This window comes from Colias croceus, chromosome 2 (genome assembly GCF_905220415.1).
Source record: "Colias croceus chromosome 2, ilColCroc2.1".
NCBI classification, from domain to species: domain Eukaryota; kingdom Metazoa; phylum Arthropoda; class Insecta; order Lepidoptera; family Pieridae; genus Colias; species Colias croceus.
In genome coordinates, this window is record NC_059538.1 from 5,110,988 (window position 1) to 5,123,786 (window position 12,799).

The 12,799-nt window shown below is 34.8% G+C and overlaps 1 protein-coding gene across 7 annotated transcripts in view; it reads right to left on the minus strand.

The window, feature by feature from the left end:
- Positions 1-12,799, minus strand: part of LOC123699171 (guanine nucleotide-releasing factor 2) — a 33,677-nt gene that overhangs the window by 14,015 nt on the left and 6,863 nt on the right. For 4 of the 7 annotated variants that reach the window (XM_045646089.1, XM_045646081.1, XM_045646073.1 and 1 more), the window contains exons 1-8: positions 8,911-9,112; positions 7,627-8,301; positions 5,031-5,199; positions 3,081-3,189; positions 2,281-2,389; positions 1,832-2,146; positions 1,364-1,505; positions 991-1,071 (exon numbers count right to left, since the gene is read on the minus strand). In XM_045646089.1, the coding sequence (XP_045502045.1) occupies positions 991-1,071; positions 1,364-1,505; positions 1,832-2,146; positions 2,281-2,389; positions 3,081-3,189; positions 5,031-5,199; positions 7,627-8,301; position 8,911 (1,601 nt within the window). In that variant the 5' untranslated portion in view covers positions 8,912-9,112. Of the gene's footprint in view, positions 1-990; positions 1,072-1,363; positions 1,506-1,831; positions 2,147-2,280; positions 2,390-3,080; positions 3,190-4,081; positions 4,534-5,030; positions 5,200-6,439; positions 6,669-7,626; positions 8,302-8,910; positions 9,113-12,799 lie in introns of those variants that run through there. The other 3 variants (XM_045646110.1, XM_045646096.1, XM_045646104.1) reach the window with 3 other exon arrangements.

Sequence of the window (12,799 nt, forward strand, 5' to 3'; positions counted from 1 at the left end):
CGAAAAATAATTAATATCTACCCTCAGGTAACTAGTGGTACTAATCATAGATGCATCGTCGAGACGACAAAGACGAGATAAAATAGAGCATAAATGATTCATAAACATAAACTCCACGCGCATGACAATTTAATCATAACAAAATTTTTTGTAAAACACTTCGTCAATGCCGTAATGCAATTTTTTGTAAAAGTCATCAACTGCGTATGATGACTTTTTTGCATGACTATAATATAATTAAATACAAATTGTTTTAGCATTCTAATCCATTCAGTGTAACACAATAGGCAAAAGCACGCTAGAAACCTTTAACACTAATACCGCCTCGGTAATTAATATAAGGTGACTAATGAAATAATTGCAATAATATTTATTATCATAGTCGCATTATTGGAAATGATATTTGCGTAATTGCGTAAATGGATAACATGAGGTAAAGTTGCTGTTTTTGCACATGTTCAACCATTCATATACTATTATTAATTATTGTCAATTGTAAAGTGAGTCTAACTGCTTATACACCGTTTTTATAAGTAATATGTTATAAGATCGAATAACATTGCAGTAATTACAAGACTTAAAAAACATCGTAAAAAGGAATTAATATAAAAAAAATACCTACAAAAACATTTCAACAGTCTCACTTCAATTTTTAAGTAAGCATAGTGTATAATTTTAACCATGACAAAAAATAAAATTTACTATATTTAGCTGCACCTAGATAATTACCAATCTCAAGATTTCCCGTGAATGATATCCCGCTGTCAATGTAAAGACGTTTAATATAAAAACTTTGCAGCAATTAATTAAGTCGGGCACAAAACAGGAACAACTTGTTGCGAACAACTTTCGCAATTAATCTCGGCTTAGGAAAGTCTTTTATAGACAGACGTGTACATTACAGTGGCTTATGAGCAAAGAGATTCCTGTATAATTTTATAATGTTTGTGGAAAGGTGTTTTATATAAAAAGTTGATTAATTCCATTTACCTGTCTATCGAAACCCCGAGCAGAGAGTTGTCGTTAGCAGACTTGCGCTTAGGCGGAAGAGGTGGGGCCAACTCGATTTTCCTGCAAAACAAACTTTCACTTTACTTCGAAACCTGATTATTAATAACATTGCAAATAATTTAATTTATGATTATGTGATCAAAGTTGTCAATATATAATAGATATTACTTCCGAAGCGAATATTTGCCTTTTAGATAACATAGCTAGTCTCACTCTATACTAATAGCATTACATAAGCAAATTAAAAATAACTTTCACGTTCATAAATCATCGATTAATTTTAGTGTTAGACTGTGCAAAATTATAGTTTCGTCAAGACGAATTGTTTTTTTTTCATTTATTATCTGTATACCTATTAGGCCTAGCAGGTTTTGGCGGAGGTGAGTCTGGAGCATCTAATATCGATTCTGAGGAATGAGACGCTCGTACACCACTCGCTTCATTTCCCGGTTCGCCTGTTAAAAGAGACCGCTCTTTTGGGGTTAAAGGGATATCTGAAACAAAATATGTTTATTATTTTTAACATAAGATTCCATACAAATGCTTTGTTCTAATGAGATTACAGTGTATCTCTTTCAAGGTCCGTTCAGTCATATAGACAGTTAATCATATTTAAAGCGATAAAATTAATCTTATTTTCTTAAGGAGATATGATGAAAAAAACTATGGTAATTTAGCTCTAATTTATTACAGAAAATTTAATATTGAAATTATTTGCCATATCTTTGAAAAAAAGTAAATAAAAGTTGCATACATCCCTTGTGCAATTTTTGTCCCCTCAACATCCAAAATCACTACGCTTTATGCATAATCAACATACCAGGCAAAGAGTTCCTCTGCGTCGAAGCCCTTGGAGACACCAGCGCCGGGCGCGGCGACAACGCCGGCCTCGTCATATACTGCTGCGCTAAACTCGCCACCTCTTCTACCGCTGACTTCAATCCCTTCACTATGGAATTCACATGCTCTGGCGACAATGCTGCTGTGGAAGTCTCTGTTTCAGACTCGTCTGTGTCCGCTCTGAGGCTAACCACGGTGACCTCGTCGCAGAGCCTGATCAACATGGCTAAAGCTGTACATAGCCGCTTCACCGCGCTCATGAGCGGTGGCGATCGACTGCAGTATGGCTTTATCGCTGCAAACGGACCGTGAACGTTAGATAGGAAAAAATATTTCAACTACATAAGAGAATTTGATGAATCTTAAAAAAAATAATAGTTAATGTTATAATTATATAACAATGTCAACGAAGTTTCAAAGGGCCATTACCCTTGTGTATGTTAGCAATCGACTCGAACACGATCGTTCCGTTATCCGGCAACATTTCCAATTTCCTCTTTGTGATGACATCTGAGAAATGTTTTAGGCCGAATCTGACCTGTAAACAAATAAATACCAAATTAACGATCATTTGTACTATTGACTGAATGCATCTATTGACCTATTACACACTTGAATGCCTTGACGTTATTATTACTTTATTATAGATAGAGTAGAGTTCAAATGTGCGCTTATGCGTTCATTCAACGGATTCAATTATACAATTATTTATAGCCATGTTTAGAGACACAAAAAATAAATGTGGTTGAAATTAAAAATGTGTTTATTGTCAAGGTTAGTCTACGAGTTAACTATATTTAAGTAACTATTTTCCTGCTTAGACTAATAGACAAATAATACCAAACACATATGAACGCCTTGGTTATGCTCGTTGAAATAGTATCTATAATAGTATATAAAATATATCTTAATATATACTTATAAATCTCGTGTCACAAATCACAATGTTTGTCCTCAATGGACTCCTAAACCACTTAAACGATTATAATAAAATTCGCACACCATGTGCAGTTCGATCCAACTTGAGAGATAGGATAGTTTAAACATGTAGGTACCACGGGCGAAGCCGGGGCGGACCACTAGTAATAGTATATGAAGTTCATAACATAAAAATTAATATGATGCCTTTTGACTCAACTCAATAATTAGTCTGGGCTGTGGTTTTTCATTCAACTGTGTGTAATGGGTTGTGCTAATGGATTTTGTTATAGATATTAAGTATGTCTCACCTCTTTGACTAGCCGTTCGAGTTCTTTGGCAGGAGTGGTTTCATTGTCTTCCGGTGTGTTCGACTTTGTCCCCATATTCCGAAGCTTCGGACTAAGCGGGGAATGTGATCTAAAATTAACATCTTCATAACTATTGATATACATAAATATTCGGAGAAATCTCGTGGTGGTTAATACTTATTTATAAATGTATTTATATAATTTCTCAAAATATACATGTGAAGTGAATACATATACATGTGAAAAATATTCAGATATTTTTATACATTTTGATGGAGTTATATTTAACTTAACCCCTGTCATATGACTAAGCACTTTCACAATGTTTTATTACGCGACAGTACAACGTTCACAATAATTAAGGATTGGGCAATTCAATAAAAAATAATTAAGTAGGGCCATTACATAAAATTATCACTCGAGTGTGCTGCTGAATGGAATGTTTAGTATTGCGAAAGGAAGCACTTAGTATGCGAGACATTGTCGCGCAAATAACAAAGCTAAGCTATATATTATGATATTCAACTGAGTCCCGGTTCAACTAACACTATACACATACAAATTTATATATAGAGTCAAAACAAATATTTATAGGTTCAATAAAATTTAAATTATTGCAAAAAAATTCAATTAAATGCTCTAATCGTGTCAGATATTTAACACTGATTAAATAAATTTTATAAAATAATTTAGTATACAATTTTTTTGTGATCAAAAATGTAAATATTCGCCATATTTCAACTAAATATTTTCTGTCTTTTCCATATCCGAGTTAGGTATTGAATATAAGAAAAAAAAGTGACAACGTTTTAAAAACATTATAGTGTCACATTAGGTACAGATTACAACAATTTGAACACTTAATATTGTACAAAACACAATCGCAAAAAAAATTCAAGCGGCATACTCATACCGAGCCTTCCATTGTTTACTTTACGAGTCAGCTGCCAGAACCTACCTATCGCCCAAATAAATTATTCAATGTTTTATTGAACAGTTACCGTTTTCCATTGTACGCGAGGCGACGATGAAGTTTATTCGTACGTTTATTAATCCAGTCACCGACTGGAGATTTCACTCTGTTCGACATTTACGACGAAAAAACTAACTGCTGCTCCTAATTTCCCCACTAAATTACTTTACACTTCACTTATGCATACTGTACAACGAATAAAAGAAGATCTCACGACCGCAGGCCTGGTTGTGGACATTAAAATGTAATCATTTAACATTGCACGCACTGAACTAATGAGATTTCAGTTAACAATGTCATTAATGCGCGCGACTGTTCGTGTCGCCTCTGACTCATAATCACTGCCACATTTTATGCGAACAAATATGAAAAGTACGGAATTCGCAAATATATTCACTATTAATAAACACAAATGACTGCCTTTTAACTAATTTATTATTACGTAACGTTATAGCACAAAACTATTGTTTTCGGCGTAGAAGCAGAGATAAAACTGTTAAAATGGAATGACACTTTCTTGAGTTGCTGCCAGTGAGATAGTAGAGTTATGTATGCAAGTATATTTATCAATTTAGATAAGGGACAATATAGCTGAGTTGTAGATTTCATCGCTATGTATACAACGCGAATAGATAAGATCGCGTGAAATACCAACCAAAATAATTATATACTAATTAGGTAGTTAGCTAATTAACTAATTACTACAAATATGACTTCTGAATAGTTATTTCAAATTAACATATGTAGAAGTGCATTAAATGTAGTATGACATTAACTTTCAATTGATATTTAATTAACTAAATGATTTACAAATGAAGTACAAAATACCTACAAATTGTACACACAAAACTACAAAACTCGAAATGGCCTAATTGTATGACAACCGACAAGTGTAATTAAAAACCTCCGAACAAACGAATGTAGTAAAATAGTGGTGCGTTATCACAAACGGACGCGTTTGATAATGTTCAGCTGACCTGATATTTGATGAGAGATGCGGCGGATGGGGAGCCTGCGCGGGCGAACGCATGTTGGAGATACGCTCAAGTAGATCGTCCTTGAAAGAGCGCGCGCGCCTCGCGAGCTTGTTAGCGCCGCGCAAGGACCCTCTGTGACCTGACCCTCCTTCAGCACAAGCGTCGTTGTCTGTAACAAAGAACACCTAGGCTCACACTGCAACTTTTTGTTCAACACATATTCAGCCCTTCAGGTACTCAGTTCTGATTCTGTACACTACATGTTATTGTCTTAAGTTTTTAATTTTTAAGCTTTTATGAATCTTATTTCAACCCACTGAATAAATTACGAAATCGACAAAACAATAAATAGGGAAAATGTAATGTCCTTATAGCAAAACTTCTTCTATAATCTCTATGTAAGTACATGTGCATATATATCAAATAATCGTGTCACAATGTCGGTTCCAAATTCCTCCGAAACGGCTGGAACGATTGTTGGATTGATTGAGGAAATGAGAATCGGTCAACACCTATTTTTTAAACCGCTACGTGATAAGTGTACGGCAGAACAAAAATTTTCGGACCGATCTTAAAGAAAGGGAAGTCCAGCAAAACCATCTATTTTGATTTTTCTATTATTATTATTTTTACGTCAACTCGATCATTATTATTCATGAGATGGTGGAGATGAAGCCCTTGATAATTTGCACATAAGAACATGCTGTGTGAACATTGACCTACAAAGGTATATTAAGCAAGGTCATTGACAGCATATTTATGATACCTACATGGTCACTTAAAAACGTGCCTTCATTATTGTTTTTGTTGAATTTATATATCAATATATAAACATTTTAAGTGATTTAAATGGCATTCAATAAGAACCTAGCTAATAAAATATCAATTATAAGAAACGTTCAGACCAAGGCCTTTAGGAGTGCTGAATAATATGTAAACAAGTGACGTAATGTTCCAAATGTGGTAGCTCTAAGATATAAATACCATCCAAGGAAACCAGAAAATAGCTTTATTGGTTAATTAAATTAAAAGAGTAACAGAGACAATAAAGGAAATGTTTTTCAAGAAACCAAATTAATAAATTTGTTTCAGCACGAACTTTGATATTCACAAGAAATTCCAATGACGTAAGGAGAGCCAATAGTCGACATATCAAGCCCATGCCTTATACGTTCTTGTACATCAGTAAGTGATGTAATACGAATTATTAGGTAACGAATGCCCACAAAAAATCGTTCGTGGGCTCATTGAAAACTTTCTATTTAATGATCCGAAAGCTGCAAATAATCCAATAGCTATGAGGTTTAATTAAAACATAAGACGTACAAATATAACAAAAAATACAAGGCAAAGTTAATCATACTACATTCATTTTCCTTAAATCTATATACAATAGCACAGAATCGTACCTGCAACGAAGTCTAAAGTTGATCGTAAAATGTGAACTTTGGCATTATTTATGTTTATCGTCCGGCAGGATCGGAGTTGGTGTAATAGTAGTCCTGTATAATATCGGAGATGAGTATACAAGTAAACACAAGTTTATCACTGATGACGCGCGAGTTATAAATAATACGCGAAGGCGACAGCAGGACGCGCCCAAACCACGGCGCGTGACGACTGAGTCTGAGACAGGCTACTGAGGACACTCGCACCGTCCCGCGCCGGACGGACGCCAGGTCATGCCCGCTTCCTGGCCTCTAGTGCGTCATACTTATACACATCATAAACATGATCCTGCACTCTTCACACCAACTCCGAACCCAACAGACGTTACACATTAACATTACGATTACTTTTGAGATGTAACATCTGTAAATCTTCCACATTTCTTGCAAAAGAAATCATTTCATTTCATTTAATTTCATTGGATAGTACCTGATTTATTATAAGCGATTTTTCGTCCTAGGATCGATTATCCGGAGGCTCAACCATTCAAATGATTAGTGACAACGAAATATAGTCCGGTTAATCAAGTCTCTACTGTAAACTTTGACCATGATTTCATTCCAACTTCCAATTTTCAACTTCAAACTTTTAAACTACCAATGTTGCTTAACGGGGCTTGTTTGATTACAGAAATTAGGAGTGTTAATTTCCAGGAATAAAAATACAAAATGTACTATTCAGACCACAGAGTACAAAAAAATTCTTCGCTAAGTCTACTTTTTATAGGGCTAACAACTATTGAGTAAATAAGAGGAAACAGGAGATTTTTTTCAAGCGGCCTTAACATTATTGTAACAATGGGTACAATAGTAAGTTCCCGCGTCTCTTACGTCTTATTATACAATATTAGCCAGCCTATTATGTGCATTTCCACACTACAACACAAACACTTTTACAAGGAAGAAATAGACAATCATTACTTCCGTTTTTATGGTAAACTAACAATTTCTAACGTGACCTTCCGTCTAATTTCGTGTGGTAATTAAAATTTGATACGCGTGAAGGATATAAATATAGTAATCAACGCATGACCTTAGCAAACTATAAAACATTAACGGCAGCATGAAGTTTTGATCTAAATATATTAAAAATAAGCTTCCGGATATGGCAAGAAACATAATATTATATCAATAAATAAAAATCAAACCTTTAACATTCTTGTCGCAATCCCCACTTATTTTTCTGTAAGTACCAACACCAGGTACAGCAGTACTCCGAGAAAACCTACGATGTACCGGTCTTCGGCGCGCTTCTTCTATTGAATATGAATTTCTAACATCCACTTTACGTGGTGCACATCGTTCTTGGACAGGTGATACGTAATGTTTAATGCTTTCATCGCGGGACAAATTTTGTAAGCTTATTCCATTTCTTATTGTTTCTTTTATTAGATTGTCTTTTTTCGACTGCTTCAATGTCAAGTTGTCAAAGCTTTTACACGGCGTTAATGTCACAATATTATTATTTCTGATATCGTACAATTTACTAGGATCAAAAACACTCACTCGTGGACAGTGGATCAGTATGTCTGGTGTTTTATTATATTTTACGTAATTTCCTTCTTGTAACGGAGATTTTTCCAGTTTATGACGGTTTACCCGAAATTTCACATGTCTTCCGTGCTTCATGGCAATGTCAGCTCTTATTTCAGCAGGATGCAAAACACTGGACTCTGGATAAATACAGGGACTTATTCCATTTTTATAAACACGATAGCTCCGTTTATTGCGTCTTTGATTTAAATTGTCATCGTGAATAAAACTTTCGTCGTAATGTGGCATTTTAACGGATATCATTTCACTCATGAAATTTTCATAATTCACTGCATTAAAAATATTTCCTTTAGTTTAAAATTCAATCAAAACATGGGTCGTGCATAAGTTTGCAATAGCGAAAGGAGACCCTTTTAGAAATCTGTAATGGCGCACGTTTACTTAAAATTTCTCTTACGAATTTTAATGAAATTCTGTGTTAGCTTTCCCGGCTACTCTGAGACTGAAGCCAAAATCCAAAAACTGTTATGTATCATTGAGTAACGGAAATAGCTAAGACGTAAGGTACAATTAGGTCATTATTTATTTACAGTGAACGTCGTACTGCTATCTTACAATCGATATTTTTAAGTTTGATAATGTTAAACAATACATCATAACGGTTATTTTCTCTAATAGTTTAGTTAAACTCTTTAATAGTTTTAAAGCTTGGTAGAGCTGCATGTATAAATTATACAATTTGTTTAATATGCTCACAGTTGGAAAATGTTTCCGCAAACATTTGCACTGAGTGAAAACTATGGTTTCACGTCTATAATTAAACTTTGTTTATGTATGTCGCTTTCTGTAAACACCACTTTTTTATAAAAAAAAATATTTTCACACTAAATCTCCACCACGTGCACAAAATTCATGAAAATCCCTTCAAGGGCGCATACTTGATACTACACTGAGGAAATATCTGCGCTAAAATTAGACAGATATTTTTCGCAACACTATCAACAATGCTCTCGATATCCAGCAGAGCAACGAATAGGCGAGGCTACGACCAGCGGACCATGCGATTGACACAGGGTTTCGAATTATCGGTAGATTTGCGAGATAGCCGCGAGAGAGAAGCGGTGCGATCGGCCGCGGCGGCGCGGCGGCACTGCAACTTGCAAGCCAGCGAGGGCAGTCGCGGTCGCTGCTGTGGGCTGTCGCACCATCAATAGTGAAAGTGCCGGTTCCATGCACCTCTGCCGGCTGCGCCCGCGCACACCTGTGCTCGCACATCATTTTAAATATTTGCAAAATTTAGGAACACTAATTAAACGCATGTTCCAGACGAGGAATAGATTAATTTTCTAAAATTAAATTAACAAAAGATGCATTTATAAATTTAACGTTTTATTTCAAGAATTTGCATTTCTTGATTTAAAATATTTATAATTATTGTTAGGTCCAACTAAGAAAGTGATTTTAGCTTACGATACGTATTTTAATGAATTTAAATTTTAAATTGATAAATATTTTAGAAATTTTCAGTTTAGTTATCTATTAATATCTATTTTTATTTCTATTAGCATTTAAATAGTTAACATTATTTTAAGTTTAACTGAATATAGTTTTATCGTTTAACAATTTTCCCTTCTAAGTTTCAACCACATAGATTATCATCATATAAGGCATTGAAGCGAGTAAGTAAACTAGAAGTGTGCTAAAAGATCTGTGTCACTTGACCATTAACAGCGCCAGGGTTACACGCAATGGCATTTATAAATTGCTGTTAACTGCATTTAACATGCAACCTAATATATTTTTTGAAATAGACCAATTGAAAATAGTTTTTACTTCAAGATAAAAATTTGATCCGTTGTAAAAGAAAAGTAGGTAACAATTTAAACGGTATCTTGGACAAAACAAATAAAGGAGAGCAAGTCACGAAATATATTTCTATTACCAGCGTTCTTATAGCTCAAGAAGACTATAGAATCAGGTCGGTTACGGTTGATCTACACCCAGTACATAGTAGGTACTATAACTTACTTTCGGTGGAGTATAAATAAAAATAATTAATGCATTTAAACTGATGCCAACATAAATGGGCCTAATTAAAAAAAAAGAAAATTACAACGCTTATTATGCTGACTTTAATAATCAAATTGTAGTAGTATTTACTAAACGTTTTACCGTAATTAGCAAGAGAAAATATGTCAGTAAACGAGGGGATGTATAACAGAACCATAAACCAATTATGAACATAAATTAGGCCAATTTAACTTATTGTCATTAAAAATAGTTACATTAATTAGTTATAAAAGATTATGAGTTTCATCTACAATAAGCAAATAGAAAGAGACGCAACGCTCGACCACTACAGCCACGGTCCAAGCAACTCACTTTCCAATGAGCTAGCCCGATCGCGATACCTAGCCTAACGGGATTGTATTACTTTAAAGTACCTTACATGACATTAAACCGAACCCACTTACAGATACTCTAGTAGCCGTATGTATTTGCACACATTCATCAACCAAAATAATTTTTTAAGCAATTTCATAGATGCAGTACGAGTATGGCTAAGGTACTGCACCGAATGGCCTCGTTTATTTGTCAATTGTGATTTGAGGTGTATTACACTCACCGGCACGGAATCTTGGCCACTGCAAATTTTTGCGTAAAATAACACTATTTCTTTTCTACTACAAAATTCAATAAAAATTTAATCAAAACTAGTTACTTTAATGTTTTTACTAACTTTTAGTAATAATTGGAAGTTAATAAGAAGTACTACCGAGTAGATATGAATTAAACAAGAATTTACGCTTTTCCTGTGAAATTTAAATGATTTCTTAAAAAATGCAAAAAAATTAGAAAGAACGTTTCCATTAAAAAAATTGAACCTTTTAATAAAAGGTGTTTCCTTCTCTTGCCTTAAACACTGTTTGCATCCAGTCTGGCATACTCTAGAAGACATTTTTGGAGACCACTTGAGCTATAGTGTACCAAACGGCCCCAGCTGTATTTCTAAGCTCATCTAACATTAGTGCTGGGTTGAAATCGAACTTTATGTTTCTTTTAAGCATGTCCCAGATGTGTTCTATTGGATTAAGATCCGGGCTACGAGCTGGCCACTCCAATTTTTCAATAATAACCTCTTGAAGGTACTCTTATACGTATCGTACGACACGCGGACGTGCGTTATAGTGTATAAGTAGCAAATTTTCTTCACTGATAAACCTGTAATAGGGCTGAAAATGTTCCTGGAGAATTTCCTCGATGTACCTGATCAAATTTAAGCCATTATCTACGATAAATAACTCCGTGCGAGCACCGGAACTTATACCTCCCCATACCATTATTGACCCTCCATGAAAAATCGCATTTTGAGTGTGGTGATGTGTGAAAACCTCTCTTCTCGTCTCCTCTATACTGACTGTTGGCTATCAGAAGCTCGTAAAGTACCTTAGCAGCCATCTGTGAACACCTCACGAGCGCACTGGCTGTGGGTCCAGTTTTCATGTTCTCGTGCAAAACGAAGACTTGCTTCTCTGTGATGTCTGAGGAGTTCTGGACGGCGTGCTGGTCTGAAAACCTTCGAATTAACTTCTTTCATTAGTCTTCTCACCGATTGCTCACTCACATTTATTATCCTGGTGTTTTAGAGCCGGTGGCGTATCCTAAAAACTGTCAGAAAGCCATTTCTGAGTATCTCTCGAACAATAAACGGGTCTTCTCGAGCTGATGTGCACCTCACACCTTCATTTCCTGGTCTGCACATGTGGCTGCCAGTCTCCTGGTATCTTCTCCATGCATAGTGCATCGCTGAACGAGGTACGTACTGTACATTAGGTACTTTACGTTGCGGCAGTCATTGGTCTAACATTGTGATGGCCTGAGTAGGTTGTTCAGATGTTAATGGCATTTTTTATTGTTTGTTATGATCATTGACTACAGTACAACAATAACAATATCTTAAAACGGCATAAAAGATATTGAAAAAAGTTTAAAACGAACAATTCGTAACTTCGGCTTAAACGCACAAATCACAAATTTCGAGTAACTCTTAAAAAGTGGTAAAAGATTATTCTGAAACTCAATGATTTCTTACCATAAAATTAAACAAATAATATGTTAACATATCTGCATACAAAAAAATCGTGAAAAACACTTCAAACTTTTTTTATCGGCAAATTTGTAAGTGGCCAAGATTCCGTGCCGGTGAGTGTATTATGTTCGCAGTCTAATATATAAAAATCAATGCCACTTTTCGTTGTAATTCCATAACTCGAGAACGGCTGAACCGATTTCGATAATTCTTTTTTTATTATATTCCTTGAAGTACGAGGATGGTTCTTATGTAGAGAAAACGTTAATATGTACCACGGGCGAAGCCGGGGCGGACCGCTAGTATTATCTATTTCTAAAATAACAGATTATTAGTATTTTCTAGTGTTTGATTTTACGCGAGTATTGTACATTTAGTAATTCTAGTATTACTAGTCTCCCTGTGACCACGCTCGCTGCATAATGTTCGAAACGTCGGGAAAATAATATAATGAATAAATCGCGTTTAAAATCCGTTAAAAAATCTTCAATTTCTAACAGATTATTTTTAGTATTATCCTTGCGGGATAAATGTAATTTTTTGCACTATCAAGTTTGAAGGACTGAATTCTAATATTCTAACAAAAGTATTTATCAAAAAACAATTATAGCGAGCGATGCGCTGGTTTAAAAAAAATAATGCAGTCACTACACAAACAGACCATTAGAAAATGTACACGTGGAAAAGTTGTCCCATGAACACACACATCTAGAAACTATTATAATTATAATAAATAA